The 23052-nt window shown below is 34.3% G+C and overlaps 1 protein-coding gene across 6 annotated transcripts in view; it reads left to right on the forward strand.

Annotated features, from left to right (window-relative positions):
- TFEC (transcription factor EC) overlaps positions 1 to 23052 on the forward strand; it is a 176715-nt gene that overhangs the window by 135660 nt on the left and 18003 nt on the right. For 5 of the 6 annotated variants that reach the window (XM_082692465.1, XM_082692464.1, XM_082692461.1 and 2 more), the window contains 2 exons: positions 1782 to 2033; positions 8805 to 8891. In XM_082692465.1, the coding sequence (XP_082548591.1) occupies positions 1854 to 2033; positions 8805 to 8891 (267 nt within the window). In that variant the 5' untranslated portion in view covers positions 1782 to 1853. The remainder of the gene's footprint in view (positions 1 to 1781; positions 2034 to 8804; positions 8892 to 23052) is intronic. The other variant, XM_082692462.1, reaches the window with a different exon arrangement.

Raw genomic sequence — 23052 nt, forward strand, 5'->3', positions numbered from 1 at the left:
GGCATTTTCCTTTCCTGGGGATACAATGCTCTTTAGTCTTCAATTACAACGTATGATTTGTAAATCTGGAGATGCTATTTATAATGTATATTTTGTAAATGTACACAGATTAGAAGGATTAACTAAAACTGTAAGATAATCTAAATAGCTACCCTAGAAAAATTATCACTGGCATTTTAATGAAATGTTATTTTACAACTTTAAAGCTCATAGCAATATAATTAGTAATATGTGTAATCTTTATTACCAATCTTAATCTTTTTTATATGACTGAAAAATTATTTTATGGTACTACAATTAAAATAATGCTAAAAATGTCAGCATAACAGAATTAGACTAAAGTAACTACTACAATATTGTACCCCAAACCAGCTAATTTAAATGCAAAATACTTTGTAAAGGCTATTTATCTGGGCTAATGCATGTTAAGGGATTTAAGGAGTAGTTTGTGTAGCTGAAATAAAAGGAAAAATAAGCACTGTACAGCAATCTTTACTATTGTTTAACATGAGGGAAATATTAAATAGGTTTATATATAGGCCACTTGAGGAAAATGTATTAGAAGCCACATCACAGCATAGTAAATATAAAGAGGACTGGCAGGCAATGCTACTTTCAAAGTCTTTTATAGGAAAAGCTTGACATGGTTAAAATTATACTTCTGCACTCCATGTTATATTGTTAACTGTGATAACTAGCCAGAATTTTAAGGCTATGTTTTGAAAAGGGATTTCAAAACACAGGACAGTTGTTTAGTTGGCACATGACACTGGTTAGATTTTTCTCTGAATGCTTCCTATGATTCATAATCATCTACACAATTATTACTAAGTGAGAATATAGAAAAGCTTAGAAGTAAGATTATGTATGTATGTATATACCTATGTAATCTCTACACCCAATGTGGGGCTCAAACTCACAACCCTGAGATCAAGATCAAGCCAGGTGCCCCTAAAAATAAGATTTTTAAAAAATAAAAATAGGATGTGCCTGGGTGACTCAGTTGGTTAAGCATCCGATTCTTGATTTTGGCTCAGGTCATGATCTCAGGTTTGTGGGATGAAGCCCAGAGAGGGCTCCGTGCTCTGCCGAGAGTCTGCTTGAGATTCTCTACCTCTCCCTCTCTGTCTGTTCCTCCCCCCACTGGTGCTCTCTCTTTCTCTCTCTTTCTTTTTCTAATAAATAAATAAATAAATAAATATTTTTTAAAAATAAAAAATAAAAAGTATAGCACAGAAATTTTTAAAATATGGAAAAAATTACTTTGATTACTTAGATTTCACCACCCATATCATACTTAATATTTTGTATATATATTTCTAGTTTCTGTTCATCCTGAGCAATTTTTTAAAATATTTGATAAAAATGATTTGTGATTATGTCCCATGGAATATCTATATGTAATATTTAAAAATCCAAGAAATACATATTATATGAAAATTCCTCTATTTTCCTTCTATTATTTTAGGCCTCCTTTTCTAGAACCTCAAAATGTATTGCTACTTATAGATTTATTCCCATTTTTGGTTCAGTTACCTGTTATTTTGAGAGCTGTTCTTAAACACTTGGTTACCATTGAAAATGTTTTAGTAAGTTTAAGTTACTTCTTAAAAACTGTCATCTATTAGTAGGGCATGTAAATTATGACAGAAGCATAAACCGTAAATTCGAGAGAAATAGAAGTTGTAACGTGTCTATTAACATAATTCAGTTGTTGAAAGTAGAACTCTGATTTACCAGGTGATACTACACATTGTATTTGTTTGACTTTTATTCTGTAGGTCTCAGCACATCTGGAAAATCCTGCAAAATCCCAGCTACAGAGAGTCCAGAGACAACAAGTAAAACCCTTTATGACCCTTGACTACCAGCTTGTCAACAAGACTCCTAAATGGTCACACCCTCCAGCTTCAAGCAGTGCGCTTCTGGTGCAGCAAGGACACCTATCTCCCAAGAGTGACACTGGCTTTACTGGAAATCCACTCACCGAGTTACTAACTCTTGGGAAAGAAGATGACAATGTGGAATGGCATGTATGTCTAGTAGCTACTTATGAAAATATATAATCAGCTTTTGAAAAAAACTGTAGAGAAACTCTACATTTTTATAGTAAACATTCCAAATGCAAATGTATTTAGCAAAAGGGATGTCTTAATGTATTCATTTATAATAGTTAGTTATTCACATATTGATTCCTCTGCATAATAAAATATAACAGTTCATTTCTCAATACCTCCTTTCAGTTATGTATCAGTGTGAGTCAAAATGGGCTCTAACAGTCATTTATGTTAGGAAGATTTAGCTTTGTAAGGATTGTCTGGTATATTTAGTTAAAATATTTATCGGTAGTTGTATTATCTTAAATACCCATTAAAATAAAACAGGAAGAAGTTGTTTAAATAGCAGTCAACACGTGCTCTAAAATAAGACTAAAAATGTTATTGCACTTAATGTTTTATGGAATTACATTTGGATTTCTTACTATTAATTATTTATTCATTCATTTCTATTTTCAACAAATACTGTCTACCGTTTACTAAATAACAGGAACTTAGAGGTGCCAGGGGTATAAAATGAATAAGAATGTGTACCGTCATGGAATTTATATTTATCGTGACCTGCTTATGAATGAACCTTCGAAAAGTACTGAAGAATGAATTGAACTGGCAAACCACCAGAACTGGGAAAAAGACTTCCTTTAATATCTCAGTGTAGAAAAACAGCATTTATAGCTGAGCTTTCTATTCGTTTCCTTTTCTTTCTTTCTTTTTTTTTTTTTTTTTTCCATTTGATTTGTTAGATGGAGCCATGGTCCTGTGATCTCCTGTGTTTAATCTTCCAGTCTACATTCCTGATGATTATTACTGATTTCAGGTCGCTGCTTTTTGCTATGAAGTCTGTAGCCTCCAGTCACCAAAGAGTAATGCTCAGTGTCCCATTATGTGAATTCCAAAGTGGTAGAGGAAGATTTCACTTTTTTAAAAATTTTACATTTATCAGGCAAAGGGAAAATAATAAGTATCTGGTAGACTGCTTAATAAAATAGAAAACAACCACAAAATAGGACTCATTGAAATCCAAAGCTGAGCATAAAGCTCTACACGGATATTTACTGATACTTCTCAATAGTGACTATATAAATAATTGTTTAAAAAAAATGTAAGGTTAGTTCTCTAGTCACTCTATGAAGAGCGTAAAAATATATGTAGGATGAAAATCATCTGTATAGTAAATATTAGAACTCAACCAACATAATTTTTCTTACTACCACCTTCTTCCAAAGTTCATTTCATTGTGTGAAAGATTGATTTCTAAGGGGAAAAAGCAAATCCCTAAGGATTTGCATATGCCAGTCAGTTCCAGGCAAAACCCAGAATACGATATTATGTATCTTATGAAATATGTTTTCTAAAAAATAGGAAAGGATAAGTAACATATATCAGTGTTCTCAGTTTTTCTTAGTAAATGTTTTTATTCCCTAGGCACACAACTTACATTTTCTTTCATAAGAATTTTTTACATTATAAAAGAAATCTATGTGGTTTTAGTAGTCTTTTATGTGGTGCCTGTCAAAGGAAGCTGCTAAGAAGGGCTGAATGCCCCAAAGGTGCAGAGCTCTGGGGGCAATGTGCACATTAGGCATGGATTTTTATTTATTTATTTATTTATTTTGCTATTTTTTAAACCATTGTACCTTTGGCTATGTAAGTAAAGTTTCTTCTATAGTTAATTCTACTTAATCATAATTTTTTCAGTATGTTGTAGTTTTCATCAGTGTGTGTTCTCTTGAAGTCCACTTCTTATGTGCACGTTTTCACATTCTGCCACCATTCACGGTCTTGTTATCTTTCACAGCTAAGATGTATCCTATGTCATTGAAAATTCATAATATTTTTTGATTCATGGGGTTAGAACCACCATTTATTTACTAGCTGTGTGGTCTCAGTCCTTAAGCTCTCTTCCCAGCATTCCTACAACTGGAAGAGCTGCTTGCATTTTTTAAAGGTCCTAACACGAAGGCAGAATGGGGGCTCAGGAGATGGTGGCTATTGCCATTCTTTGGCGTTTGTTTTTCCTGAGCTTGTCTTGCTGGGACATCAGAAAACATTTCATTAATTCAAAGAAGAAGTCAGATATCATGGCTACTAAAGAGTAAGTCTATAAGAACATCCTTAGTTTCAGGATTTGGGGTTGGTATTAGGAGTAAGTTGGTGACTAATGGTCTCTGAGACAGTGAAATACAAAATCAAAAGAAGTGTTCTATAGCCTGGGCCTTTCCAGAGGATAAAATTTGTACTCCTGGCACAGAGGACCCTTCCATATTTAACCCTTGCCTCCTGATCCAGACTTATTGTTCAGCTGGGCCATGGCACTCTGTGCTTCAGCCATATGGGTTCACTAGTGGTTCTTACAGTGGCCGGGTTCTCGATTCTTATGTCATTTCTTTACCATCTACTCATTCAGTCTTCACCATTTGTCGAGATTCTCAGTCTCTCTCCAAAATTCATCTCCGGTTTCTTCTCTAAGGTGCTTTTGCTGGTAGTTCCCTGTGTAGAAAAGCATTTATTCTCTGAATTTTCATAGTAACACCCATATCATGTAGATAAAAATTGCATTTATCACAGCATTTTCATAGCACATGCTATGTTTTAATTATTCATTGTCTTGTTTTCCTACCAACTGTAACTTCCAGGAGTTATAAGTTGAATGGATGAGGAAAAAAATTAGCAAATAATTATAATATTATGTAGCAAGGATAATGGTACAGATAGGAGCATAAAAGTGCTGTTCTTATTCAGAAATATCAATAGTAAAACTTGGAGAAAGTGGCTAGTAGAACATTTACACAGATGAAGTAGGATGAGTGGAAAATAAAGATGCAGAAGAGCAGGAAATGCAGTGAGCAGAAAAGGGAACAGGTGGTAGCAAAAGATGAGACCAGAGATGTGGACAAATCACAGAAAGGCTGGTACTCCATGCAAAGAAATTTCAAATCCTGGGAAGGTTTAAATGTGGGGCTGGAGTGACATAATCAGATTTGACTGTAATATCATTCTGTCTGCTATGGAGGAGAGGAATCCTGGAGAGAGAGGGCCAATTGGGAGGTTACTTCTATAATGCAATGAAAGGTAATGAGACCCTCTATCAGAACACACTAGAGTTGGGGTATCTCAGAGATCACCATGTAGAGATGCCAGTGACAGTTAGAGATCCAAGTTTGCCTCAAAGAGAGTGATCTAGACTGGAAAAAGAGATTGAGAGTTGTCAGCATGGGGTGAGGGAGCGGGGGACAGGGGGATACTTAAAAGTTCACGTGAGAAAGAAAGCTCCTAGAGATCAATGAAGAGAGTAAGAAGAGCAATGAGCCAAGGATGGGATTGAGCCATTAGCGATATTTAGTGAGTGGTCAGAGAAGAGGAACTATAAAAGTAAAATAAACACATAGCCAGTGTGCTGTCATCGAAACCAAAGAGTTAGCTTAAAGAAGTTAGTTTAAATGAACTATACACTCAAGTGTGGTAGCCAACTCTAGCAAAATAAGGGTTGATAAATATCTTGAGTTTGGCTGATAAGCAGTCAAGAAAACAGCAACAACAACAAAAGGAATTTCAGTAGGATGGTTGGCAGAAACCATTCTTCCACCTTGAATTCAGAATTGACAGGAGGTGGAGAGGTTGAAACCTGGGATGTTTGGGATCACTGGGCCAAAAGCTAATAAGGCAAAGACAAGAGAGAGAGTCATAAACTGAAAATTGTTTAGTTGACTTGCAACAGGCTCTAGATTGGATCTAAAAGGAAGATTGTGTTTTGGTCAGTGAGATCATAGAATTTAAGATTTTAGAAATGAAGTGGTTTAGAGGATGACAAGACTCAAGGCCTGTGCTGAAGAATAGGTGAAAGGAAGGCTAACGTCAGATTTACAATTTTGAGAGAGGTGAGTTAAAATATTCAACTGCAATTGTTGATTTACTTTTCTGTAGAATTCTGACAGGTTGCTGCCATAGATATTTCTAAATGCATATCAATTTATGATCATTTGGCATTACTTTTCCTTTAAAATTTTATCTTGATTCTTATATGGCCCAATATTAACATTGCTACTGTGTTTTCCATTTGGTCATATTTGTGGTACAATTTTCACTTTATTTTCAATTTTCTCTTATTTTGTTTTAATTAACTATTATAATACTTTTTAACAAATCCAATTTGAGAGATAGTTTCTCAAGCAGTGTGTTAGCTCATTTACATTCCTTTTATTACTTCTAGGATTTATTACTTTTTTAATATTTTAAAATTACTATGCTTTGTTTCATTATTTGTTTTTTTTTTCTATCCTCCATTGAGCAGGCCTTTTTTCTCTCTTTTCTTTTTTGTTAGTCTAATTTTTTAAGATGCAATAGTTATATCTTTTCCTATATCTATGTCATTGTTCAGCAAGATCTATGTCATATCCTTAAGTAAAAATTTTCCTTAGTATGGTCTTACCGCCTTGTTCTCACCTATCGTCCTATATTGGGACTTACAGGATCTCTCTCTTTCTCTCTTCTCTCTATCTATATTCTTGTTTAGCTCAAAAAAAGTTTACTTTTATTTACTCGTTTTTCTTTTTCTTTTCCTTTTTCTCAGAAGATTTATTTATTTATTTTAAAGAGAGAGAGGAAGACAACGTGCACACAGGACGGGGGTGGGGGTAGGAGGAGAGGGAAAAGGAGAAAAGCAGACCTTGAGATCAAGACCTAAGCTGAAATCAAGAGATGGACCCTCAACCAACTGAGCCACCCAGGTGCCCCTATTTACCCATTTTTCATTTGTATAGATTTCATAATTTTACTTTTCATCTAACTGGAATACTTCCTGGAAGAGTGTTTTTCAGAGGCCTTTTTGCTGTAAAACTTTTGAGTATATAATGCCTTAGAACAATTTTATTTCGCCCATGTACTTATGGGATATTTTATTGGTTATAAATGTTTAGGTTCAAGGTTCTTTACCTTTAATACTTCAGTTATTATCATGTCTTTGTTCAAATATCAGTAAGTCCTTCTCTGACCATTTTCTAAAATAACACTCATTCCCATCAAGCTCTCTCCCTACCTGCTTTAATTTCTTCAGACCACCGTCTGTTCTTAAGCTGTTTCTTGTCTGTTTCCTCATTAGCGTTAGAGTTCCAAGAGGGCAGAGGCTTTGTGGTGTTTGTTTTTATAGCTCTAATACTTGCAACAAGGTCTTGCAATAAATACTGCTCAACAAATATTAATTAAATTAATATTGAAAAGTGTTCCAATTTTTTTTTTTTTGGCATATCAACTTTGGGAGTATCTTAATAGAAGCCTGAATATTTGATTCTCTAAGGTTCTCAGAAATCTTGCTTAGAAGATAACATTAACAGAATCATAAAATATTCTCATCTCTCTGAGTTTACTCCTAGTTGTTTCTGCCTATGTTATAGGAAATTCAGAGTACTACAGTTGTATAAATTCAGCATTCTCATTACCTTTTTTTTTTAAAGATTTTACTTAATTTGACTGAGAGAGAGAGAGACAGCAAAACAAACAAACAAACAAACAAACAAAAAACACACAAAAAAACATACAAGCAAGAGGAGTGAGAAGGAGAAGCAGGCTTCCCGCTGATGAGGGAGCCTGATGTGGGACTGGATCCCAGGACTCTGGGATCATGACCCTGAGCCTAAGGCAGATGCATAATGGACTGAGTCACCCAAGCGTTTTTTTGTTGTTGTTGTTTTGTTTTGTTTTCTTAAATACAAGACTGTGTGTGTGTGTGTGTGTGTGTGTGTGTGTGCGTGTGTGTGAGAGAGAGAGAAAGAGAGAGAGTTATATCACCTGCCTTTTTTTTTTCTTTTTTAATATTATGTCAATGAATTTTGGAACACTACACCAAAAACTAAGGACGTACTGTATGGTGACTAAATACAAGCTTTTGAAATCTTCTCCAGCTAAAGTACAGGAGAGAAGAAAGTCTATTTTAGAAAGGAATTGGGAAAGAGAGTAAGACGGTGACTTAAGTTAGGACTTTAGGGCCAGATTTCCAGAATTTCAGTCCTGCCTTTGTCACTCACCAGTTTCATAATCTGGAATGAGCTATTGAGCACTTTTTTTTCCTCTCAGTTTCTCCCTCTGTATAATGGAGATAATGATAGTATCACTTCGTAGAGTTGTTGTGAAGATTAAATGAGCTGATGGATGCAAAGCACAGAGAAAGTGCCTGGCATATCCCCCAACACTGTATGTTTGCTTTTGTTGCTGTGTAATGGGTCAGTGACTATTGTTGTTGTTGATATTCCTATTATTATTATTATTAGCCATTAGGGAAAGTTGGATAATATGTTCCCGTGTAGTTTGTATCCATGTGGACCAAGGGCCTGGTTTGACCACTGCTATTTGAATATCCACCTGTAAGATGCAATCAAAACATTTCAAAAGGAAAGTAAAGTTTGTAGGAAGTCATCCCTCTACAGGTTAAGTACACATGCTCTGGCTTGAGGCACATGATAACCTCTCTATTTATATAGATACTGATTTCCAAGGGACTGGCCCACGGTGATTTGCCCAGCCATCACCTGCCAGCTGGTGGAAGCAAATGCACGGAAAAGCAACACAGATCAGAGTGGCAGGATTTCTTCCTTTTAAGCTCTAAAGTATTCTGGGTTTTGATATACATATAACCTTAATTTAAATATTCTTTAAAACTTTGAAAGATTGCTAAATTTTTTCTCTCTGAATTCAAGCTGAAGCACAACTCTTTATCATTATGCACAGTATTCTAAATGTATTATATCTTGCTAGATGGAAGACGTAATTGAGGATATAATCGGTATGGAGTCAAGTTTTAAAGAGGAAGGAACAGACTCTCCTCTGCTAATGCAAAGAACAGTAAGTGTTTCTAGACCTGAGGAGGTCAATGAGATTGAAATAAATAATGGCATCCAATGATTAAAAAAAAAAGAAATTTAATTTGATTAGTAAATGGTGTCTTCTATGTTTTTGAAACAGACACAAGATAACAGATGAATATTAGGAAATATTATTGGTGCAGAGAAAGATTATGTAATGTTATTGAGGAAGATGACAGGGCTTGTGATATTTTCTCTCTCTCTCTCTCTATCTACCTATCTAATCCTTATAAACATCCATTTAATTAAATATCTGCTATTTTCCATGAGTGATTTAATCTTTAACATATAATCACAGCATATAATCAAAACATCCTCATGAGCTAATGGCTAAGTTTTGACTAATTTACCACAACTAACAACTATCAGATTCAGAGGCTCTACACTTTGTAGAGACAAGAAAAAGATTATAACAACAAGAAATATGACTTCACTTTAGAACCAATAACCAGAGATCAAAGATGAACTTAAGAAAAGCAGAACAGGCCTCACCCTACTTTAAGGCCTGTAGACAGACCTCTATGTTGCAATCAGCACAAATTCCTGGAACGATGTGTCATGAAGGGATGGTATCTTATCTCCTCTTTGACTGCTGTTGCCTTCTCGTTGTTCATTTATTAAATCACTAAAAATGTTATTTGTAAAGGGCGTGCAAGATCTTTTCACCTACTTTGAAGGGTTATTGTTGGTTGGTTTGTTTACAGTTTTAGATCTTTTCAAAAAGTGGGAAAAATATGAAAGATTGTGATAGAGTTGTTATTTTAAACATTTCATTTAAAGAAAATGGAATCTGACTGTATTGTGTTGTATGGATATTTTTCATCAGCAAATCAATGAGCTGGGTTATGTTAATGATGAACATATAAATTTAAGACCTAAAAAAAGTATCCATTTTTTTTTCTTTTCTGTTCCTTTTTTCCCAGACAGAATATCTAGAGAGAAGAATCCCTTTCCTCTGATAAGCAGGGCCTCCTAGAATAGGTCACAAATACTGGCATTATCTGACAAAGTTCAAATGAAGTTTAAAATTTAGTCTTTTTGCAGACTTTATTTTTATTTTATTTTTTAGGATAGACTGACAATTCTACCTCTTCTCTCTTCAGATTTCAGGCAGCATAGTTATAAGAAAGCTGACTAATTCTCTAGATAAATATATTATTAATGATAATTTCTCCCTGTCTAATTTCACAGCATGAAGTTACTATTTTCTTAACTAGTATTCAACCTCTGGGTTTTAGGAATTGATATTAATTTCCTGCAATCTATTCTTTGTATGTAGTACTCATTAAAATTGTATACTGAAACATTTTCTTTGTCAAATTATCTTACTTGTTTTGTAGAGGCTGCATAGAATGCCTTACTCAGGGCAAATTGGTGGCAATAACTATTGGAATTTGCATATGATAGCTAGAGTGTTCTTTTAAAAAGATAGATACTACAGGCCTACCTGCACTTACATCAAGAAATACCTGTGTTGACCAATCAGCAATCACTGATAAGTCCAGATCTACACATAAAACCAAAGAGTTCTATTAGCCAAATGCATTTATTCAACATGTATTATGTACAAAGCATAATCCATGTACTATCGGAAACTCAAGTTGAGTAAGACACCGTTCACAAGTCAGGAGATCACATGATAGTGGGGCAATGAGTGAGGTGCACCGGAGAGGCAGGGAGGGAGAGTGTGGATCTCAGTGTTAAACCCAGATTCTAATCTAGATGTTGTGCAAGTCACTTAACCTTTCTGCTATCTTCTGCATTATAAGAATAATTAAAATCTTTTATTTCCAAGGCTTTATATATATATATATATATATATATATATATATATGTATTTCAAATGTACATATGTAGTATACTATGAATAGTATACTATGCCCTGAAATGTACATATGTAGTATAGTATACTACATATGTACATTTGAAATACTAGTCAGAGAGCTGCTCTGGGGTTCAAGTGAAGGAGAAACCATATTACATTGAGATTTTTTTGGAAGTGCTTTAGGAAAAGATGATATTTGAAATACAGTTATGAGGGATACTTAAGATTTTAAGAGGTAGCCAGGAACACAGAAAAGTAACAAGTTAAGAGAACAACATAAGAAAAGTCAAGAAGTGAGGGGAAAAAAATGCTTAAGAATGGCTGGTAGAACAGATAGGAAACTCTGAAGGATTTTTATAGTTCATGTGGATAAAAATAAAGACCTGTTGGATTCAGAGGAATGCTTTGAGTGAGCGTGTTAGCAAGTGAACTTTTGGTTCAGATGGGCGAATCTGGCTCATCTGGGGCTTAAGCATGAAAGAAATTTGTTGGTTTATGTCACGTGTAAATTGTTAAGACTATCGCATGCAGGCAGCCCTCCGTAACTTGCCTTTGTTTTCTTCTGTGCTGGCTTTTTTCCCAGCTTGCGAGCAAACACTATCATAGCCTGTTCCAAGCTATGCACATAGTTCCACATAGTTTCTTCTTGCTAACCCAGTTTTTGTTTTGTTTTTGTGTTTTGTTTTTTTTGCCGACATCTACTTCTTCACAAGGAAGAGAAGTTTCTGATTAATCTAAGCCAATCTTGGTGGCCCTGCTTTCCCCTGGCAGAGACAGTTTGAGGAATGAGCTTGTGTTGTGATTTTGACATGTTGAGCAACTCCCTGGGAATTTTCTTAAGTCTTTAAAGTAGACCCAAGAAAGAGAAGGGTTTTGCCTCTCTGTGATGTTGTAGGACAATGTGACTGATGTAGTCATTTTATTGCCCAGAAGCTATGTAAATAAAGAAAATCAAAAGAAACAAAGGGAGAAGAAAAACTGAAAGAAATCCTGCTTATATGATACTGGAGAATTCTTTACCTGTGGATTTCACATTACGTAAGATTTTTTTTCCCCTTTATTTTATAAGCTAAGTGTATCAGAGTTTTTGATTGTTATATAGCCAAATTCATCTTAATGGATACAGTCAGTCAGGGTTGGCAACCTAAGGGAGGGAGAACATTGCTTTCCCCTTAGTTCCAGTTAAATCTCTGGGATGATTCTTACCAGAGCAATGTCTGTCATATGTCTATCCCAAGTCAATTTCTCTGGGTCTTGGGCTCACCCAGCTGTGGATTGAGCATCCCCCACACCAAACTACCTAGACTAAGAGTGAGAATGAGAACAGGAGTTGTGCTCTCTTCAGCGACACATACATTAAACTAGAACAGGGAATTCTAACAAGGCTAAACCAACAGATGTCCATTATAGCAAACTTCAAAAGTGAGGTAGTTATCAATTAACAATAATTATTATTAATTTCTCACCTATTATTTGAGACTCACTTTTCTATATATTTTACTTATAATTTCTAGTTCTCCTAGAAATCTGTAGAATCTCAGGGCCTGTTGACTGAGTGTGCTGTTAGTCATTTTAGCATTCTCTTGCTGTGGAAGCAGGAAACCTTGGATCTCACTTAGCTAAGATTTATCCTAGGAACACTGCATATAGGCTTAACTAAAAGTCACATAATAACTTTCATTGATGGGAAACTTGAAAGCTCCTGAGGGGAATCTTGGACCACTTGTGGTCATCCTTCCCATTTATCCAGGTTGAATGAAGGAGTTCAAAGTCTTTGCAGATCAATTTAGCCCACATATTTCTGACTCAGAAATGAATGTTGAGTGATGAGTGACTAGAGTTCGAATAATTAAGAAGTTACCTCTTGTTTTTCTAACCCTAATGTGTCAGCATCTTCTTACTGTAACAACTATGTAAACTAGATTGCAAAGAGCCAAGGTGCCAGAAACATTCAGCCAAACCAGTCATACTTTTGACAAAACCCTAACCTGTCAGTTTCTCAGTCTCTTTAGTGTCAATTTATTTTTCTCTTCCCCATTTAGCCATTCCTTCACATGATTGCATCCTAGATCTTGTTATTGTTATTTTTTCTATCCCATAAGATCTTCATTTCACACTTTTTAACCCTAACATTCTATTTGTACCTCTACTGTAGTGTTATTATTTCATCAGTTGTTCAAGCTCAAAATCAATGGACTCTATCACTGTTTTCAATAGTTATGACTTCACACTCACAACATTTTGGAAATTTCTTTAACCTGTCTAGAGTCCTTGGTCAAGCACTCTAACCAGTCCTCTTGCAAATACTCCTAACATCTCCCCTCTTTTTCTTCATTTTACTTCCTTGGCAAAACCCCTGCCCTGATTAGACTTTTCTCATCTTACTCCACATCTCAGCCCGAGCAGGTTAACGGATAAAATTTCACCACATTGTTCATAGTACTCACCTCAAATACATCACCGAAACTTCGCAGGGCCTTTCACCACCCATTCTGCAGGTGTACACAGCTATGCCCTGTGAAAGTTCTCATTTATTCAGACCAGTTTTTAATATCTCCCCTTCTCTCCTCAAAACCCTGCAATTCATTGCCCATTCTTCATTTTGTAGCCAATTTCTCTTTTACAATGTATTTTAAGGAGAAATGTATGCAACACTATTGGATTCATTCATTAGTAGATTGGCATCACCAATTCTACTAAATCATCTGCATCTGTTTTAATTTCTTCTGCCATCTCTTCTATAATTGCTCCAGCTCATAATCTAAGGCCAGCCCACCACTTGTGCCCTGGATCTTACTCCTTCTTACCTTCTCAAGGTCTTTCCTTCTCTAAATAGTGAGTCCTTCTCCTCCATAATCAGTCTATTCTGATCTATAGGGTTATGCATATCATCATTACACTGGTCTTTAATAACACTCCCTAAAAGTAAAACCAAAACTCCTTCTGAACACATTTTCTCTCTGGTTGCCACACTATTTCATGACTGACTTACTCACAGAAGGGCTTCTTGCTTCCATCCTCACCCTGCCACCATTTCCTACCCTTCTGTTTTCTAGTCTCCAACAGAGCCATTGTCCTCACAATTCTAAAGGAGCTCTTAAAACCAACCAAAGTAGAAGCCAGTAGTAAGGTCTTCGTTCTCACCTCACTTGGCTTCTCGGTGGTATTTGCCATGGTTGATCATTTTTCTTTCTTGATGTATGATCGGGGATTCTCTGGCACCACATTTTCTGCTTTTCTACCCACCTTCCTGGTTCTTTCTTTTCTAATAGGTGTCTCAATTCTCACCTGTTCCAAGGCACAGACTTCAGCCCTCTTTTCTCATGTATTTATACATCTTACAGGTAATCTCTACCCTTTTCTAGCCTACATCTCTCCCCTATATGCTAGACCCATTTATCCTACCGTTTGACATCTTTAATGCTTCTAACAGACATCTCAAACTTAATATGATTGACAGAAATCTCCCCCCCCCCCCACCTACCCAAATCTACTTTTGGTTCATCTAGAACCCCTACTCCTAAAGAGTCCTCTTTCTTCTCTCTCTTACTCCCACACCTTCACATCTATCAGTACATTCTCACAAGCGTTCAAGATTTTCCAAATCTCCCACCTTCTTATCAGCTCCTCTACTGAAAACACTTTCCAAGCTACCATCATCTCTCACTTGAACTTCAGAAACAGAATCTAGCCTAACTTCTCTGCTACTTCTTGCCCCTTACAGCTGTTCACACAGTAGACAAAATGATCTGCCCAAAGCAAAAATTAGATCCTGTTTGTCCTTGCTTAACATTCTGTTAACTTCCTAAAATCCTCAGAATATAATCCAGACATTTTACCATTGTCAGCATTTCCCTTTAACTTTAGGCTTTGGCCTCAATAGCTTTCTTCCTGCCCCTTGAACATGATATGCCTACTCTCATCTTAGGACCATTGAACTTCCTTTTTTGTCCCAGATCTTTGCATGGCTGCCCCTTTGCATGGCTGAAGTTTCCAATCTTCAGTCAATATCAACTTGTCACAGAGGCCTTCCACAATCAGGCTAGCTTAAAGACCCCATCTCATCAGTCCCTAAATCACTGTCTTATTTTGATGACCTCTGACACTTATTAGAATGATTATTTTATTTACCTATTTATTGCATGCTCCCACCCCTAGAATGTAAACTCTTTGAGGATAAACATTTTGTCTGTCTTGTTCACTGCTATGTCCCTGGAACCTAGAGCTGTGACCTGTTTATTATTTTATCCTCAGCACCTAGCATAATGCCTAGCACATCATAGGGGTTCAGCAAACACATGTTAAATAAATATTTCAAAATCCACACATATTGAAAAAATTATTCCCATTATACATTAGTATTTAATAATTTTTTTTAACAGAAAAAGCAGTAGCAACAAGGATAACAACTATTATAATAGCTACTGTGCCTCAGGTACTTGTTCTGTGACAAGGATTGTGCAGAACGCTTTTTGTGAAAAATTGTATAGATCATCCCAACAAACCTATGGGAGAGAGGCTAGTCTTACCTATAATAACTTTACAGTTGAGGAAAGAGGCTTAGAGAAGTGCAGTAATTTGTCCTGGTTAACGCAGTTAGTGAATGGCAGGGGAGGTTTTGAATCCAGTCCTGTAGGATACCAGATGCAACAACAATCCTACCCACCCTCCTGTGCCAGCAGTCTCAGAAGGAAGCTGTTTCCTAGAACTGAAGAATCCTAAGGTTTGAAGGAACCCCGGCCTGATAGGATTCTCTGCCACACACATGTAGGCTGATAGCTTAGCCGGTGAGTTTAGATCTGTCTCCCTGTAATTTCCACCGGGTGGTCTTGGTTTCACCCCTTCCTTTTCGAGATGTGGTGGTACCGAGTAACTCATTTCTTTTATCATAGATAGCTATTTTTCAATCAGGTGTCTCTAAATGCTGGTAGCATTTGGCAATCTCAGTAAACTGTTATAGTTCAAGACCATTCCAGAGACAAGGACTGAGTAAACATTAACAGCCCCTTGCATTTGGTTGGAACTTGAGAGGAGGGCATAACATCAACAAGCAAGCTTTTGTCAATCACAATCTAGAGCAGATAGTCTTAAAGTCCAAGGAAGAGCCAAAGTTCACCTTGGCGCTGAGTTTTCTGCCCAGTCCTCTCAGCTATTGTTTGCCAGTTTTTAAGGAAAAGAAAATGATGAAGTAGAAAGAGAAAACGGTTGCTCTCGTGAAGGTTAGAGACACTGCAGCGTTAAAACTGGTGAGCAAGTGCATTTTGGAATTCTTTCAATGTCTGGAGATGAAGCCACCTTAAATACTGAATGTCAGCTTTATAAACTAATAGTCCATAAAACAAGGTATGTAGAAATTGAGCTTTGAAATGCATAATATATAATCTGCTGTAGACCAACAAACTTGTTTACTTACAACATAGTGTTAGGTGCTCTGGATACAGTAAAAATACTGTTATTGTCTCTGTAGTAAGAAAAAGAATTGTTAAAAATGTATATTGGGACTTTTCTATCAGAAAGTGAGGGTTCCACTGTTTATTTATTGTAGTGTTTATATTAAGTCAATCGCTGTTTTTATTAATTTAGTATTAAGTAGATCATATGCATATAAAGTGTGTGATGCAAAAGTATTTCTAAGTTACCATCTCTACTTTGTGTTTTATCTTTTCTACTTAAGTTATAAGCCAGCTGGCCAAGGACAAGGGACCTTCTACTCCCGCCCAACACATTATTTTTCTTCACTCATAATAGAACAAAAATAATAATAACTCAGTGGGACTTCCCTATTCAATGTTTGTCATTCAAACCTCATATGTAGCCCTGCTTTTGCAAATAAAATACAGAGGGAGATCAATAGTGTGTGTCTTAAAACTGGAAAAATCTAGTTTACTACATTTAAATGAACAAATACCCCAAAGGAAAAAAATAATCTTTTAAATGCCATTTTTTTAATGTATGCATACATTGTATGGTATGTTCTCCCCTATAGTGCTCTCTCTTTATGCCTGATGTTTCTCTTCTTTTTATGTCTACAGTTATTCTAATAATTTCAGGCTTACTTTTACCATTTTAGTTCTACCGTGAATGTCTTCACAGAAAAGAAAAATAGAAGATCCAAACAACTCAGTTTTCCCATGAACCTTACACTAAATATGTGATGTAAATATAGACACATAGATATCACACATACACATATATATGTAAGGGTATATGAAGTTTTTTGCTTTTAGTGTTTATATTGAAAAATTTTCTGAAAATATATAATAAATGTATTTTCTTTCCTCTTTTGTATTTATAATGAGATTATCTGAGAGAAGGACTTATCGCACACACAGACCACACATACATATAGACAAACATACATAGTATACATATATAATACATCTATACACATACATTATGCATACATATGTGTATACACACACACACACACACATCTCTCCAGAAAATTCTCAGGCTTTTAGATAAGTAATTTTCATGAACACGGTAAGTAGTATATACTACAGGACTCTCTTTGCTGAGTGGAATATAATAAATGAAGAGGGGTAAAACAATAAATATAAACTAAATTATTAAATGTATGATTGAGTTTATCAGTCCTGTATGTTTTGGTGAGGAGAAAAATAAACCGCGCTGCCATAAAAGACAGTGTTGGAGAACGTTTGGACTTTAAGTTGAGCCTTAGAGAGTAGGTTGGATTTTGATACTTGAATAAAACTGAGAAAAAAGTTGTTCAATGGCTTCCAACTTTTTGCATGTTCAAATCACTTCTTACCATTCAAAGTGTTAAGGAAAGGATCTTTCCAGACTGGGGTAGGTAGTAAAGAATCCAGCCTTTGTTTCATATAACCCAAAATTAAATCCCAAGCCCACTATTTATAGAACTGTATGATCTTAAGATAACTTAATTTTTCAGTTTTAATTATTTTATATTTAAAATGGGAAACATTTTAACTCCTCATGGAGTTTTTACAAAGATTACTTGAAGCTGTCATATCATCTTCCACAACAACTGCATCATTTCACATTCACATCATCAGAAAAGGTTCCAGTTTTTGCACCTTACCAACACTTGTTATTTTCCTTTCTCTTGATAATAGTCATCTTAATGAATGTGAAGTGGTATCACATTATGGTTTTAATTTATATTTCCCTAATGACTAATGATGTTGAGCATCTTTTCATGTGCTTATTGGCCTTCTTCTTTGGAGAAATGTCTATTCCAATCCTTTGCCCATTTTTTAATCGGGTGGTTTGTTGTTGCTGCAGTTGTTGAGTTGTTGGAATTTTAAGAAAATATAATCTGCATATTAATCTCTTACTTATATGATTTGCAAATAGTTTCACTATTATACTGATGAGTTATCTTTTCACTCTCTTTTTAATGTGCTTTGATGTACAAAGCTTTAAATTTTGATGAAGTCTAAATTCTTTTTTTTTTTCTTCTGGTTGCCTGTGACTTTAGTGGTAGATTAAAAAAATAATAATAATCACTGAGCTCATTATCAAGATTTCACCCATCTTTTTTCTGAGAACCTTCATAGTTTTAGCTCTTATGTTTAGATCTTTGATCCATTTCAAGTTAATTTTTGTATAACGTATAAAATAAGGGTCCAACTTTGTTCTTTGCATGTGGAATCTACTTTCTCCAACACCATTTTTTGAAAAGACTATGCTGTCCCTATTGAATGATCTTGGCACCTTTGTCAAATCATTTCACCATATGGTTGAGGGTTTATTTCTACACTGTGCCTGAAATAGTGCAGAAATCCCACTCCATTGGTCTATGTCTGCTATTATGCAAACACCCACTATTTTGATTATTGTCACTTTATTGTAAGTTTTAAAATCTGGATGTGTGCGTCCTCCACCTTTGTTCTTTTTCAAGATTGTTTTTGGGGACCCCCAAAATTCTATATGAATTTTAGAATGGGTTTTTCTTTTTCTACAAAAAGTGCTTTTGAGAGTCAATTGAATCTGTAGATCACTTTGGGAACTGTTGTCATCTTAATAATATTAAGTCTTCTGATCAATGAATATGCAATGCCTTTCTATTTATACATATCTTTTTAAATTTCCCTTAGCAATATTTTTTCATTTTTGGTGTATAAGTCTTTTGGCTCCTTGAGTAAATGTTATTACTAAATATTTTATTCTTTTTGATGTTCTTGTAAATAGGATTGGTTTCTTAATTACCTTTTCAGATTCTTTATTGCTGGTGTATAAAAGATACACTGACTTTTGGATGTTCATTTTATATCTGGCAACTTTGCTGTATTTCTTTGTTGGCTCTAATAGCTCTGTGTGTATATATATGTGTGTGTGTAATCTCAGGTTTTTCTAGATATAATATCATGTCATCTATGAACATGATCATTTTATTCATACTTCTCCAATTTGGATGACTTTGTTTCTTTTTCTTGCCTAATGGCTCTGGCTAGAATTTCTAATACTATGTTGAACAGAAGTGGTAAAAACAGACAACATTGTCTTGCTTATTTTTAAATCTCAACTTGTACTCTTAGTATTACCTTTCTTTCACTTGAAATAGTATTTAGTTATTCTTAATTCTTTTTCCTAAATCTTTCCAGAAACATATCATTCCTGTTAATTAAAAAAAAACAAAAACAAAAACTTGCTTTGTGGATCTACTTTTATATTTTTTTCAATAATTTTTGTTCTTATTTTATTATCTTTTCTACTTTCTTTGGATTTATTTGGTTATTTTCCTAGCTTCTTGAGAATGATAATTTATCAAATTTCAAATTTTTATCTATTTTTTATGTTCCTTTTTAAAGGTATGAATTTCCTTCTATAGCATTGTTTTGCTATATCCCAGAAGTTTCTTTATGTGTATTTTTAGTATCTTTTACTTATTTCAAAATTCCAGCATGATTTTGTCTTTACTTTTGAATTATTTAAAAATTTCCAAGGATTTTAGAAATCAAGTCTCTATGAAATACATTGAAGGTGTTTTTTGACAGAGTTCATAATCAATATTTATATATGTCCCATATATACTCAAGAAAATTATATGTTCTGTAATTTTTGGATATGGAAGTTTGCAGTGTCTATTGGGCCAAGCTTTTAGTTTTTTTATTCAAATGTTCTATAACATTACTGATTATTGTTGTTTGCTTGACTTTCCAAAAATGAGGAGAAATGTCAAAATTTCCCACTACACTGGTTGATTTAATAATTTTGCCTTACAGTTCAAAACATTTAGTTTTGCATATTTTGAGGTTATTTTATTATATGAATGCATGCCTATAATTATAATTCTTTTTTGAGAATTTCACTCTTTGTTATTATGTAGAGACTCTGTCTATCCCTAGTACATTTTCTAATTTTTAAATCTATTTTCTCTGATATTTATATAGGTATGTCAGTTTTCTATGGTTATCATTTACTGGCTATATCTTTTTCCATCCTTTAATTTTCAATCTTTGTGTGAAAATCTTCACTATGTAGGTGTGTCTCTTGTACTGTCTTATCCAAACTGTCAGCCTTTTTGCTGAGAGGTTTGACTCATTTACACTGATATGTTTTCACCTGTTTCTCTCATCTTACTTTATTATTTAAGTGTGCCCATTTATTTCTCCTTAGCTTTAACTACTTTTACACCCTTGGGTTTCCTTTTGCTTTACTTCAATCATATTGATATTATCTAAACTTTAATATCAAGTTATATCATTATATATTTCATTTTTTTTACCTTGGTTCTCCTCATCTTTTTTAGACTACAACCACTTACTAAGGTATGTGATCATTTTTATTTTGTATTTTTGAAGCATATTCTTTAAATATCTTCTTCTATTTAGGTACTTTATCTAAAACTGTTCTCAATGTTAGTTTTTCTGGGTAAACATCCTTAAGTATTTTATGACTCTAGGAATATTTCTATCATGGCCTCATTTGTGAATGACTCTTAAGCTGGATATAAACTTGTGTTTTAAGTTCTTTTCTTTCAACATTTAAAAAATACTCACTTTCGGGGCGCCTGGGTGGCTCAGTGGGTTAAGCCGCTGCCTTCAGCTCAGGTCATGATCTCAGGGTCCTGGAATCGAGTCCCGCATCGGGCTCTCTGCTCAGCGGGGAGCCTGCTTCCCTCTCTCTCTCTCTGCCTGCCTCTCCGTCTACTTGTGATTTCTGTCAAATAAATAAATAAAATCTTTAAAAAGAATTAAAAAAATAAAAAATACTCACTTTCCTCTTTCATTCAATGTTGCTATTGAAAAACTCTTACGTTAACCAGATTCTTGTTCCTTTGGACATAATCTTACCTTTTTCTCTTTAGGCTTTTAGATTCTCCTCTTTGCCATTCTATAGTCTTAAAATTTCACTGGAATATGTCTGGGGTAACTTTTTCCTATGTATTTTTTAATAAAAATAAAATCATAATAAAATAAGATATAATAAAGCAATAGACTTTAGTTAATTCTCAGAAATGTATCTCCATTATTTCTTAAAAATTTTTTCTTCTAATTTTATTTCTCTTTCTCTCTGCAACTTTTAATATTTGTATTGTAGTTCTAATAAGTCTGTCTTCCATACTGACTAGACTTTCTTCTATATGTTCTATTTCTGGGTCCTTTTCTTCATCCTCCTGAAAGATTACTTCAATTTGGTTTTATAGTTTACTAATTCCATTATTCCTTTCTCACTGTGTTCATGATGCTATTTTCCATTTTATATTCTTTATAATACTATTTTTCAAGTACTATATTTTTAAACCTCTTCTTTCTGCTTATTCACTTTGGCCATTCATATGTTAATTTGTTCTAATATAATTAATTATTACAAACTTTTTATTTTTTTAGAACAAACATTAGACTAATTTAAGAAAATTGGTTTCATGTGATCTTTCTTTTTTTTTTTTTAATTTTTGCTTCTGGTGTTATTTCTCACATTGCATGTTGTTTTACTTTGAAAAAATCATTTTCCTCAAATGTTTTGATATGTTGACTAGTTTGTTTATTTTCTTCAGGGAATATCAGCTACTGTGAAATTACATATGTGAAGGTACATATGTGGGAAGGTCGGGGCCTAATCTACTTCAGTCTTTATAGTCTCACTAATGGAGGTGTGACTAAAATCTAGGGTGGAGAACCCTAAACAACAAGAACCACTGGCAATCACTCCTCACCTGAAGGCAACTTCTGAGATCAGGGGTTTATGCTTTTTACCAGAAGGAAGTATTGTCTTGAGGAGTATGTTCTAACTTCTGAAATAATATTATGATAAATTCTTTATTATATATATTTAAAATTTGTGATTTTGTTGTTAATATTGATATGTTCAATATCATGTCATGTCATGTCAAGGGTTTGCTTTATTGAAAAAGCAATGTTTTTAAAACCAGAATAATATGTATTTCTTCATAAAATATCTATCCAGTTTCCTACTAATCTACAAAATAAAGTTAATACATTACCTAAGTAACATGTACCTTTGAGAAAAGTAAATACAATTTTGCTTTGTAAGTCTTTTCAAGGGTGTATGTAATCTTTAAATTTTCACTAACATTGTACTCACATATTTTAAAGGAGGAAAGGCACTGTAGATAACAGGAGGTATAATACATATTTTGAAATTGAAACCAGTTGTCTAATGATATTCAAAAAGTGATTAGCCATTTACATGAAATAGAGTGGTACCTACAGCATAAAATTAAATATGATATTAATCATTATGCTTTAGGGCATAAATTAAACAATAATCAAGGTCAGAAGAAAATGTAATATACCTATAGTTAAGCAGGATTAGATTCATTATCAGAATTCCAGCACCATTTCTATATTAGGTATGGTCTGACCAAGTAACATGGACCCAGAGTAATGTTATAGTTGGGAACTTATCACTTTATTGTTACAGTATATATATTATAGCTCCCTTTCTTCTTAAACATTTTTGCAATTTGCCACTGCTGCATTGAAATCCATCTGAATTCAAGCTCTTCAGAGAAAAGTGCCCTTTCTCTGGTTCCTTCCTTCTTCCTTCCCCCTCACTCCCTATCTTTTTTTACAGCACATCCATTATATTTCTCAAAGGCACAGAGGAAATGTACAATCCAGGTTGGTGATGCCTCAGCTTATAACCAACAAGATTTTCAAAAAAGGTCTTGAAATTTTTTACTTTTACAGTATGACTACATGACTCACACATTAGGGAAATATCTGCTTTTAGGATTTCTTCCTAATTGTATTGTTCCTATATAAGCACTCATCATCTATCCAATTTGATCAACTCTTTTTCAGATGAGGAACTTGAATATGAATAAATATTCAACTTAAGTGTTCCCTTCCAAGATTTATGAAGT

Source organism: Mustela nivalis, assembly GCF_964662115.1.
Source record: "Mustela nivalis genome assembly, chromosome: 12".
Lineage (NCBI taxonomy): Eukaryota > Metazoa > Chordata > Mammalia > Carnivora > Mustelidae > Mustela > Mustela nivalis.